The sequence below is a fragment of the Rhinolophus sinicus genome, chromosome 15 (genome assembly GCF_057876585.1).
Source record: "Rhinolophus sinicus isolate RSI-liver-muscle chromosome 15, RSI-T2T, whole genome shotgun sequence".
Classification (NCBI taxonomy): Eukaryota; Metazoa; Chordata; class Mammalia; order Chiroptera; family Rhinolophidae; genus Rhinolophus; species Rhinolophus sinicus.
In genome coordinates, this window is record NC_142515.1 from 129,424,324 (window position 1) to 129,437,854 (window position 13,531).

General features: G+C 37.2%; 1 protein-coding gene across 7 annotated transcripts in view; it reads right to left on the minus strand.

Moving 5' to 3' along the window:
• Nucleotides 1–13,531, minus strand: part of BLTP1 (bridge-like lipid transfer protein family member 1) — a 158,929-nt gene that overhangs the window by 95,418 nt on the left and 49,980 nt on the right. For 6 of the 7 annotated variants that reach the window (XM_019741409.3, XM_019741413.3, XM_019741412.3 and 3 more), the window contains exons 21-24: nt 8,831–9,058; nt 7,915–8,052; nt 3,558–3,737; nt 1,403–1,531 (exon numbers count right to left, since the gene is read on the minus strand). In XM_019741409.3, the coding sequence (XP_019596968.3) occupies nt 1,403–1,531; nt 3,558–3,737; nt 7,915–8,052; nt 8,831–9,058 (675 nt within the window). The remainder of the gene's footprint in view (nt 1–1,402; nt 1,532–3,557; nt 3,738–7,914; nt 8,053–8,830; nt 9,059–13,531) is intronic. The other variant, XM_019741408.3, reaches the window with a different exon arrangement.

Genomic DNA, 13,531 nt, shown 5'->3' on the forward strand with positions numbered 1-13,531 from the left:
TGCGCCCCCTGCAACTAGCAACGGCAACTGGACCTGGAGCTGAGCTGCGCCCTCCACAATTAAGACTGAAAGGACAACTTGAAGCTGAACAGCACCCTCCACAACTAAGACTGAAAGGACAACAACTTGACTTGGAAAAAAGTCCTGGAAGTACACACTGTTCCCCAATAAAGTCCTGTTTCCCTTCCCCAATAAAATCTTTAAAAATAAAAAACAAAAAATAAAAACTCAAACTCTACAACTTAACGAGGGTGAATAGATTGTATGTAAATTTTTATATAAAGTTGATTTAAAAAACGTTTCATGCAACATAAAGCTTTGAGTCTTAAAAAAAAGAAAAGAAAAGAAAGGAGGAGATGTCTACAAGCACGTGTGAATTATCCATAAGAAACTCACTGTCTGACACATGACTAAGGAACTCATTCCCTGGGGCCTGGCAATGTGTTCATAAAACATTTTTATCCAGAAAACAACAATTTTATCATCAATTATAGTGGTTTTCTTTTATTGTTGGTGAATAAGCATGGGTTACAGATTTGTTGGACATAAAATTAAAAGTAGGATGAATTATGTTCAATTTACAGTAATATCATAACAAATATAGTTTGCATAGCAAAAGAAAAAGAAAGGAAAGACATGGAAACTAGAAAGAAAAACTAACTTAACGATGGTTATCTCTGTGTTATAGAATTGGGGAAAGTTTTCTTTTTTGAAACTGCCATGTTTTCCAGAATTTCTGCAATGAGCATATTTCAAAAAAAAAAAAAAAAAAAAATTTGCTCCCCATCCCCAAATTCACAAGGAATAGTATTTATTGCAACATAACACTCTGCATGTCATTGAACTGCATATGGTTTTATGGCTTACAGTCTACTCTACAAGTCTCCTAAAAGCACTGTAATGACCCTGAGTCGGGGTACTGCAGTGCTGTGGAAAGAGAGTATGATTTGGAGTCAAGAAACCTGGCAAACGCCCAAACAGTGCTAATCTTACTGCAGGAGAACAGATGTGTTCCAGAGAAGTCTGCTAGCAAAGTCATGAAGGAATCTAAACTTCCTCTTGCTTCAATTTCTAAATCTTCTGCATAAATATACAGCCATATCCCAAAGAGTATAATAATGCATTAAGATCTAAGAGTTAACAATAAAAATGTAAGAGACAGGATATAATTTTCATAATACTTCCATTTATTTGTGAATGCGTGTTATAATTACATCGTATTTTAGACACAACTAAATAATAAGTAGCTACAAACTCAGCAAAATAATTTTCTTAACTGAAAAAACTGATCTGCAGTGTTTATTTCATCACTATGTGCACTTGATTTAAAGCTGATATCTCCATCTTTCATTTTAAAAAATCCATAAATGTCTGTAATCTGCTAACATATTTGTTAACATACCTTGGATTCGCAGAACCGACGATCAATCCCGTGCTGACATATTATTACTGATTTGGGTCTTTCCAGTTCATACTCCCGGCACATCACATGAAACACAAATGTCTGCCCCCACTCCAAGAGACAAGCCAGCTACAAATAAGCAGTGACAGGTTGACAACACTGTTAGCACCCTAAACATGTGTTCAAAGCTCAAAGGCTAATCAAGAATATCAACACAACTTATAAGAATCCAACCAGTCTTAAACTGCCACTACCTAACCTCCTTGTTAGCCAATATAGTGATTTTTCTACTTTGACGTGATTTATAAGCTTGTGTTACTTTTCATTTGTGAATGACCAAATATACTGCCAAAATGAAAACTCATTTCAAGTGATAAACTGAGTTTCTAAAGCAAGTACTTTTCTTTAAGGCTATATCTTTCTTCTTATATGACTAAGTGCAATCCTCGGCCTAGAAAGCACCTAATAACCAACCAACCTTTGATGTGAAATTTTTGAGTATTTAATTATCATGAACTATAATTTTAGGAAATCAGGCATTTAAAGATTAAAGCACTTGTATTTATGTAAATAGAAACTGAAGTAACCATATAGGAACTCTTCATCCAACCTTTAGTTAAAAAAACCTTAATTTTATAATCGATTAAACTTGTTAATAAACACACTGAGACATGGGACACATGATATTATCCCCTTAAAATGTACATAATTTAAACTCCTGGAAAACATAAATTTCACTTGTAAAATATACAAAGAATGGCATAAGCATTAAAAGCACCCATGGAATCATGAATCTCATAGGAAAGAAACAGTGATGCCAAGATTCCAGTGCAGAAGAAAATGTTTCCTCTTCTAGTAAGTGCAGTTTATAAACATTTGAGTCTAGCGATCCTGAGATTAAAAGAGTGGTGTCCAGTCTTGTGGGGTGAGTGCAGCTTTCCTCCATGCTTATCAGAGAAAAGCTGCTTTGTCATATGCTTCAGTTTTTACTTGTTTGTGTAGAGACAGGAAACGGTGGACAATAAGGAGAGGACAGTTAAGGAGAGGACAGTTACGAGGCCAATGAGCACTGAACACTACTTTTCATCCATTTTTATACATTCCGTTATACATTTTTCATCCTTTTTTTACATAAAATATCCCTTTCCAATTCCATTCATTTTCCCACTATTTCTAGAATCTTAATTTTTGCTGCCTTCCAACAATTTCCTTCAGATATACAGGATATTTAAATTCTTTATTCACCTTCTTATTGCTACTACCTATCTCTAAATTATGTTTTCATAGCCCTTCTGTAACTTTTTATTAAAATTGAGCATATACATTTCTGCCACATTCCAGTATTTTCAAATGCCAAGACAAACATGCATATTGTCATAAATATATGGCTCAACAACTGAAATGTTACGAAGTAAAATGGCTATTCAACTAAATTCAGTGGTCCATTTCTAAACTAAATAATCCCACGGCCTCTGAGTCTTCTAAAGACTCAGTAGGATGGTGAAGAGGAGGGGGAATTTATCCAAAGGATCACAACTAGCACCCTAGACCAGGTTTACTTACAAGTAAATTCATTTTTATTTTTTTAACCAGTATCTGCAACACTAATAGCAGGTAAAATAACATTATCTTCCTTTGGGATGTGACAAGTAAAGACCTAGGCTACCTAATCCGTAATACCATAAACGCTATTTTCAAATCCTATTTAAGAACTAAACAAAAAAAGCAAAGTTCTTAGAAAATTATTCTATCTACTAGGAAAAGAAGATTGTTTCAACAGTGGACAACCAACTAATACAATTTTAATAATATATATGTTCTCTCTATAATATGTATGTAACACATATATCTCACCCTGAGTTTTTCCCAAAGAAAGTCTCAAATTCTTTAAAGTACTATGCAAAATTATAAAACATTACACCCATCAGTTTTATGTGACTCAGAAAAGTGAAACTTGTCTCCAACTCATCTATTGCTAAGAAAACTCTGAATGTCAAGAACGACATCCATCCAAAAAGCAAATGGCTGTTGTCTGGCCATCAGAAGGCCGTTAGTGGAAATGCAATGAACATTCAAATGGGCCTACAGCTTACTCTTGGGGCAGTAGGTGGGTAAAGGAAAAAGAAGTCATGAGAGAGTGCTCTGAGAATCATACCTGTGGTGCCGTAACCTTGGCTGTAAGGCTCCCCGCCTGCACGTCAATTAGCCAGGCGTATTCTAAGGAATCACTTCCCAAAGGAAGACCTTCTGCTGAGAACATAGCGTGTGCTCTCAGCTGGAGACCAGACAAACTGATGTGACCTTCCCTAAGTACTTCATCCCCCGGGGGTCGCTGCTGAAAACAGTAACAACAGACTGTAAGAGCACAAGGAAATCGCATTACAATTTCTAGTTGCATTTTCCCCAGAGACTAACATGCTATCTAGAAAATAAGGCCCTGGGATCCCCAAGCTCCTCACACAACCCTGTACCCATAAAAGTCTGCATGAAGCTTCTGTAGTGACAATGCCCACGAGAGCCCAGCTGCAAAGCACAGCAGCACCGTCCTCAGAAGAATGCAGGTCTGATTGGTAACTGCCTTGAGGAGTAAAGAGAAACTAATACTCTGACAGGGAATGTAACAGGCCAGTCTTCTGAGGGAAACAGGAATCATGAGATTCAAATATTAAAAAGAAGACAATAACAGGGAACTGTAAGGACCAATAAGACCATAAAATGAAGACCTAGGGAAGGAGGTCAACTTCCACACATATTTTGAGAACTGCGTAAATATAAAAAGGATAGATTTATCTTAGAGAATAATTATATACTCACTACTATAAAGCAGCCAATATTTCAAAGAGAAAATTTCTAAGACTTACTCGTTCAGAAAGCTCAAGAATAAGTGCTGAAATAGGGTATTCCGTGGAACACCACAAAATACTGTTAGGAATACAGAATTCAACCAGCTTGGCAATGCCCTAATATCAGTCACCAGTTCTGTGGCATCTACCTCCCAGTCTGTCACACACTCACTGACTTCTTCCATCTTCATTGCTATCATCCTCGTCCAAATAAGACCTCGTGCCAGGGCCTCTAAAGCCTCCCAGCACTCACTTTGCTCTCTCTCTGCTCCATACTCTACAAAATAACCAGAGATCTATTCAAAGGACAGATTTTATCATGTTCTTGTATCAAGACCATTACATGCCACCAAAGTACCTCATACCACTCAGTGAGATTATTTATCTTAATTGTAATTCCCTCAAAATGTATCTTCTCCATCGGGTTGATGAGGGTAAAGACCATTTCTGTCTGGTTCACCATGTATCCCAGGGCACCTAACATAACAGAGTCACCACAAAAAGTAGACACTGCTGACCGAGCGACTACACAGATGCCTTCACAGCACGTCTTCTCAGAGGCTTGAACACGCTATTACACACTGAGACAGCCCACAGATATTCCCCAAGCCGATTTCAGTACGATAGTCTTTTTAGTGTGTGCGTGCTGGCCATCTCACAGGGTTAGTGTTCCTTGTTTCAACACATTTTGGGAAATATGTTCTTACAATTTTTTTAAGAATGAGGGCTAAGTATAATTCATAAGGACTTCTTAAAATGAAATTTCAAATTGTGACTAAAATGTAGTCCTAGAAGCTCTTCTGATGCAGTTTTTCTTGTCTTTTTTTTTTAGTTAAATGTATTGGGGTGACAATGGTTAGTACAATTACATAGGTTTCCAGTGTACAATTCTATAATACATCATCTATCACATTTTTATTACGTTTTCATCTAAATTCTGTGACAGTATATAAAATCGCCTAACTTCTCCAGGCATCAGTTCCCTTAGGTTTTATCTGAGGAGTTGGGAAGGATGGTCAGAAGATTTCTTCTGGCATAAGATTCCATAATTCTCAGAATAAATTTTGTTTTTTTAGTTCAAAAATACATGTGGCTTGTCCTAAAGGTATAGCCCGCCTTTATTGGGGAACACCAATAAAGATTATATGCTGAATTGTATTATGGCTTGCTCCGTGTTGTGGGGTATACGGTGTCCCCCAAAAAGAGACGTTCAAGTCCTGAGCCCGGGTCCCTGTGAATGTGACCTTATTTGGACGTGGGTCTTGACAGATGCGGTCAAGTTAAAGTGCGGTCACGCTGGATTAGGGTGGCCCTAATCCAATGACTGGTGTCCCTGTAAGAGCAGAACTGGGACACAGACACACAGATGGATGTCACGTGAAGACAGAGGCCGAGATTTGAGTGATGTGTCTATAAGACAAGAAAGGCCAAGATTTGTCAGCAGCCAACAAAAGCTAGGAAAGGCAAAGCGGAATCCTCTCCAATAGCCTACAGAGAGAGCACGGCCCCACCAAACCCTGATGTCAAACTTCTACGCTACAGAACTGGGAGAGAATAAATGTGTTGTTTCCAGCCAGCCAGGTGGGCTCCTTTCCAGGAGCCCTAGGAAACTAACACACATTATAAGATGATCATGAAGTGAAATGTGTGGTTTCCTATGTCAAACACAATAATCCATCACTTTAGATCCTTAACCTTGAAGCCCTGAGTTAAGACTAATGCCACCAGGAATAAACACCTACAGTGAGTGACCCGACAGACCCTGGGGGACAGTCACAGTGTGAAGCCTCCCAACATGAAAGAATAGTAGACAGTGCAGAGACCAAAGAAGAGACGATTTCCTGGGGACAGTCCCGCCAGCCCCACCAAATGTAAGCGAGGTAAGTAGGTAAGAGATTCCAGGACAATGCATCGAGTCCACTGTCTTCAGGGCTAATGTCTAGGAAAGCAGGTATAACCAGTGCTTCTACGACCATGGTGAGACCTCCACTCTGTGTTTTCCTTCTCTAATCATCAAATGAATCGGACTTTGTACTTCAGTCTGTACAAATCTGCCAATAGCTCAATGACATAGTCCATGTGAACTCTCTTAATGAGATCAACAAAATGTTTTTATATCTGGTACAGTCTTCCGAGAATGCAGTGATTAAAATAAACTGTCACCAGGTACTCATAAGAAATCAGATATTCATCTAAGAGTCTCAGAACTCCACCAGAAGGAGATATTTCCCTTCCACCTTTATTAATTTCCTCAATAGACTAAAAAAAGAAGATGGGCTTCCTCTCCGCACACTTGTCCCCCAGAATAAAGAACAACAAATTCTAATGACCCACTAATCAGAGAGAGGAGAACAGCAGCTATTTCTAAGGTTTCTATGGCAAGTTAAAATATAAATGTTACACAGGTGAGATCTTTGTGAGAAAACAGTCCTGCATTGTGATTTCAGTGGCAATAACGTGATAAAATGACACAGAACTCGGCACACACAGTGCACCACTGTCAACTTCCTGGTTTGGATACTGTAATTATGTAAAAGACCAACACGGGGGAAACTGGGTGAAGGGGACACAGGGCCACTCTATATAACTTTGCAACTTCCCACGAATCTATTATCATTTTGAAATAAAAATTTAAAAAAGGAAACATTTTGTAGCTAAACAAGCATATATTAAGTGTTAAGTTTTAGCTATTATGATCTATTATGTGAAATGTGTGTGTGTGTGTGTGTGTGTGTGTGTGTGTGCGCACCATACACTAGGTTTCTGCAAAAGTAACTATGGTTTAAAAGGTTAAAAATAATTGCAAAAACCACAATTACTTTTGCACCAACCTAATATATACATATTAAAAAAAGAGTAAGTTAAAATAAATGTTAAAATTATATGTAGGAAAATATAATCAGTTATGGCAAAAGAGTGAAAAGGGGGTGTGCTATTTTAAGTAGGGTATGCAATTACTGTATAGAATCCACTGTAAGTTACTATCCATTGATGATTTGAGGGTATCAGACTCACCCCATTTATAATTTTACTTTATATTAAAATCCATTTCTATTTCTAAAGCACATAATTTGCCTAAAGTAGGGAAGAGCCCTAGAGCAGTGGTAGATGCTATGAGAAACCATTTGGCATTGAAAAATAATAATAAAATGATAATCTATTTAGGACTGTGAATTAGTCCCACTTGATGAATATTGTTGGTTCTCTTCCAAAAGGGCCCCAGGGATACCTTGAAAGAATTAAAAAAGTATCTTGTAAGTATGTTAGATGAAAAGAATAAATCACTGACCATGTAGATACGCATATTTTGAAAATTTATGGCTCTGGTTAATATTCATACTTAGGTTGTGATTTTTAGCAGAACCTACCAACATTTTATAAATTTTTCCCTTCCATAAATAAATGGGAAAGTTATAGAGAATTTCTTTCTATTTCTAAAAACAGTAAGATAGAAAATGTAATTGTCTGGGATCACATAAGTAGGGAACAGCAGAAAAAAAAGAAAACTGAGATTCCTGAAAAACTGTCATACATATAAACACTCATACAAAACTTCTTAATATGCTTAAATGAAGAGTCTCTAGTTCAAAGAGCTATATATTCCATGCACAGAAACAAACACACTGTTTTGTCATCAAGAGTCTCTCCCATAACTCACTTTTACATTACCTGATAGTTATCACTGACAAACACATTCAGGGGCGACAGGACGAGTTGCAGCATGGTCTCCCTAAATCCTTTTTTCATTTCAAAACACAGTCTTTCCAAGAAAGCTGTGGGACACTCAGGACCATCAGTAGTGCCGTGCTAAAGTCAAACAAAATACCATAATCAAGACATGGAAAAAATGAAGAGCAAGGATGTGAGGGAAAATAAACATTACATTTGTATAACTAGGAGATGTTTAACAAGGAGAAACAGTGCTTACTGACAAACAGAACTATTCTGTACCCCAGTAAGGACAGTGGGTCTACCAGGCACCAGAGGTGACTTGTCTGCTGTGCAAACCTCAGTCCATGGCATGGTGCAGCCAGCGGGCCACAGAAAGCTCAGGCCTACCCACTCCCTATGTGGCCCTGAGTTCTTTGGGAATACAATCTCGTTCCAAGTCAGCCCTCCAGGCCCAAGGGTCATCCTTAGAGTGGACCAGGATTCTGTGTTGGATCCAAACCTGTGACAAATTTCAATCTCCAACACCAAGCCTGATCTTGATATTGTAGTAGGTCCACCATAAGGCCCCAAACTGGTCTGGAGTTGGAGTACAGTCCCAGAATATCCATCGGTCTAACTGTAAACTAACAACTCAATGCCATGACAAAATGTTCTAAAGTTACACTAATAGCAAAGAAGAAGCTAAAGTGAAAGGAGAAAAACAGAAAATAAAATTATCAACGATCAAGTAATCACATTATGAAGAAATAAACTAGCTTTATAGAGATAAAAAAAAAGGATAATTTAAAAGTTTTCAAATGTGATTTTTTTTTTAAGTGTGTGCTTGCATGTGTACACACAAACACACAGAGAGTTTTCTATGCTGGGTGAATTTCACAATATACCCAGACTATTTTGATACGTAAACACTTACAACAGGAAGACGTCCATGAACTTTGTACAAATTCACAAGTACAGTGATATCCCAAGGACGCAACGTAAGCGGATGAACTGACTTGGCTGAACTTTCATTTTCCTTTCTATCATTTTCCATTCCAACAGCAGTCCACCCAGAACTGGATGACGTTGACAGTGACAGAACAGGACTTGAAATAACCTCTTCAAAATCCATATACATGTCATCTTCCCCAAAGTAGTTTTCCTATAAATATTAAGAACAAACTGCTATCAAAAGAGGTATGTAACAAAAACTCACCATGGATCTCAAAATTCGTAAACTAAGCAAGTCCCTAATTAACCTATTTTATGTAATTAAAAGCATCAGGTCTGTTTCCTTAAAAATGGGAAAAAGATACATACATTTAAGACATACATACACTTATTTGTCTGTTTAGCAAATAAATATTCTGTGGCAAAAAACACAGAAAGTTATAGAAGTTTATAGTAAAGCTTCAGGTTAAAATCACCTCCAATTACAGCAAAAACTTGCAGTCAAAGTCCCGGAAGAAACCATGGAGGATTTGTAATGGTCAGTGCTTTTCAATCTGTGCTTCCCAGAGAGCTGAGGCAGAGACATCTTTTGGGGAAGCAGATCAATTCACTGAAAATCAGTTTCACTAAATTCAATTAGTTAAATACTATAATTCATATACCCAGTTGGAATACTTATTAGGAATGTTTTAACAACTTTAATAAGAATGTCCAATTTGGGTTATTGGTGACAAAAACATGTGCTATAAACAGTTAACTAAAACTTCTTTTCACCTAGCTCATCCTGGTGTCCTGTGCATTAGTGTCTCAACTACTAATATTCTAGTTTCCTTGCATCAGAATTTATTTTTAATTGAAATACTTTTTTTACCATTGATTCTGAATTTAAATTTTGCTTATTTGATACGTCAGTAGTAATCAAAAGTTATTAAAATATTCTTGTTAACACTGTTAGCTGTATTTGTTCAATATTAGAACCAAGTCAGTATTTTGGTAAATTCTGCATTGTGGTTATTGACACATTTTCTGGCTAGGATTCTGGATATCAGATCAATTACTACCTTTTTATAGGAAAGGGTGTTAAAAGACGTCAGGTCATTCAGTGGCAGGGCTATTAAAGTCACAGCTCTACTGACTCACAGAACTGGTGCTTTTTTCCTCTCTTCTCTACTCTTACTTGCCTTAATACAGGTCTGACTTAGAACATGTATGACATCTTGATAATTGTCCTTATTATATAACTCTGAAGCATGGACAAAGGTGAATAAACATTGGTCTTTATCCTAAATTCCAGTATTAAATCTTTAAAACTAAAAATAAATGTCTAATTGATTTCAATCAACATTAAAACCCTTGAGGTATTTGGAACAATTCTCCTTGAGATCATGTGTTCCCAATCGACCTGCCGTCCAGTCCCACTGACAGGTGCAGGGCGTCTGGAGCTGACACAGGTGGGAAGCGGGATAGTTGTGTTGTGATTTTATCTGCAAATGGCCACCAGGCCCCATCGTCTCTGCCCCACCCCCATCCACACAACCCATCTGTGTATCAAGGTACCTGGTTCATGTTATTAGCCTTCAACATTCTAAGAGTTAACCAATGAATCATTAGAAATAAGTTATACTTACTTCAGCTGATTTTTAATAATCCTACCTTACTAATTTCTTATTTTTAAAATATTCCCTTGTAGTCTCTTACAGTCCCTTACAATTTTAAATCTTTTTAAAAAATGAGATTCCTGTAGATTATTACAATTCAAAGAAAAATATCCTCTTGGGCCTAATGTTTAATTTGCTACTAAAGTAATCTCCACTTAATTATCTGAAACAGAAATAATTTATAACAAATTCTTTAGGGAACACTGAATCCCCCAAATAGCTAATTATTATTAAATGTGCCAATGACTATTTTTAAGGAGTTATAAAACATTAGGAGCCTTTTATGAGTTAACACTTTTGTACTTGTTGAATATTATCAGCAAAATGTACTTCTAAGTTATTAACCCCTTTAAAAAACTAGCCCTAACGTTAAATGTTTAATGTTGGGTATCTGATTTAAATTTTTTTAATATATAAATTCCTTCTGTAATGGCTAATTTCTTAAGGATTCACTAAAAAATAAAAATAAAAAATCACCAAAGCATTGACCAAAGTATAAGGCAAGTAGAAATGTGTTATAGCAAATTTTAAAGGTATTTTAAGATTAATAAATGTACACAAATATTTACAAACACAAATAAAATTTCCATTTTATGGTGTGGCATACAAAATTAAACTGTCTTTAAAATAAATTACAAACAACCCTAGGAGAAGGACGAGGAGGAAGAAGAGGAAGAGAAAGCAGAGAGAGAGGAGAAAAAGAAGAAAACAAAGAAACTTAAAGAATTACATGCATCCCTAATAAAAGGAAGCATAGAAAAACAAAGAAGAAGCAGAGAGTTCATCAGTCTAGAACACTGTTTTGCCTGTCATGCTTTAGATGTATAATTTATAACATATGTCAAAACTTAAGTAGACACTTGTGGGGACAGAGTCGAATGCAGTTTCCAGGCTCTCAGCCTCACGTGGAAAGGTGCTGGCTCAGGTAGTAAATGGCCATCAACTGTGATTGGATGGCCATCAGCTGTGGCTAGTTGGCCGTCAGCTGTAACCAGTGAGCCACTGGCCACTAATATAACTGCTGTGGCTATGCTAGCAGAAAAAAATGGGGGCTAGCAAGATGGTGGCTGAACTAGCAAGCGTGGATTGTAGTTAGCACGGTGATTGCAGCTAGCAAGTGAGGTTGGTTTGCAGAGAGAAGTGGACAGCAGATTGCGGATAGTGTGGCTCCTGCTTCCTGTGTCTCCAACCCAGCCGCCAGCAAGAATATAGTGGTATGACTCCCCTATCTATGGCTCCCTGGGTGTTCCTTTTTGGCCTCACCATGTCCTGCGTTCTTATGTGGGGAGTGGGACCAGAGACCCCGCATGACACCCTGCATGACAACACTTTATAGAAGTTCTGAGTTAATCTGATGAATGCAAATACTAATACAATCTTTAGTACAACAAACTTTTGACACCACTAAAACACTGTTATAAAATCCTTAATGCACAGAAAAGTCTGCATCAAAACATAATAAACTGTCAACAGAGGTTACATCTATGAAGCAGAATTTATTTTAAAAAGTCTAAAATAAAGGCATATACTTCTTTCTCTGTGTTCTTTGTTATCGTCCTCTTATTTTTGATGAATATGTATTACTATGGAATTTTTAAAATAAAAAAATTGAGGTCTGATGTATATATAATGCAAAATCCAGAGTTAATACCTCTGTAGTAGTATTCAAAATTGATATTATACGCATATAACCACCCTTACTTGTTAACTAAGCCATTACAAATATACAGTTGATCCTTGAACAACACGAGGGGTTAGAGGGTGCTGACCCGTGCACAGACACAATTCCATGTAGAATTTTTCACACCCCAAAATCTTAACTATAGTCATCTCAGTATTTCGGGGACTGATTCCTAGACAGCCCCCACACCCTGCAGGCACCATAATTCCTGGATGTACAAGTCCCTTATATAAAATGGCACAGAGCAATGCATACAGTCAGCCTGAATCTATAGGTTCCCAACCGTCAATCAAAAATACTGTTTTCGATCCGTGGTCAAACTGAATCTGTGGATGCAGAAACCTATGGATACAGAGGGCCAACTGTATATTTATTGAAAAAAATCCACATATAAGTGCACCTGCACTCTCCAAACCCATGTTATTCAACAGCCAACCGTAATTCAGCCTCTTTAGGGAAATTACAACTTGAAAAATACATTTTAGATCCTTTATAGTTATTCACATACAATCCCAAGAAAATTAGATATTAAAAGAAATATTTGAGGAATATTTTAGGTCAAACAATCTCCCAGCCCTCCCCACCCCCCAAAATAAACGTTATGTATGTGTTTGTTTCCTCTCTTGAATCTGAAGAATCACTTTTTCAGGCATCTCTCCTAAAATCAAACATAAACTGTAGATTTCCACAAATATTAAACACATTTTTCCTTGCATCTTTTATCTAGAATGAAATCACCTGATGCTTTATGTAGTTTTTATTACATAGACTATAGTGACTCCTGTCCTGAGATTTCAGGTACCTCCCAAACCCATGAACCTAGCACTTCTTCAGAGTCTTTGCTAGCAAACCTTGATTGTCCTTCCCTGACCAACACTGACTACCTGAGACCCTGCCCAGAATTCATCACTCCTGTCACTGAAAATCACAGGATTCCTTGGTAGCTAGGCATACGATATCCAAACCTCTGCAGGTGTGAAAATGCTAACGGAAGTGCATAAGTAAGCATTGATGGAATTAGATTCATACAAGTAACTCAACTGCTGTGACTGTCAATGTTTGGACAACAGTTCAATGAAAATCTAAAGCAAAGTGAATTTGCAAAATCCTGGAAAAATGCAAAATTTCATGAAGTTGCTGAAAGTGACATTGAATAACAGCTCAAATCACAGGCAAAGCTTTCAGTGATAAGTGAGGATCTGGAAGGCTTAGAGCAGGTTCCTAAAAGTAGAGTAAGTCAGTAAGAATCATTGATGACTTGCTGCGGACTTTTTAAAAGTATGAGTTGAACATCAAAGGAATAAGAGTGACGTCTAGAAAACTGACAAAATCCTCAAACACTGTC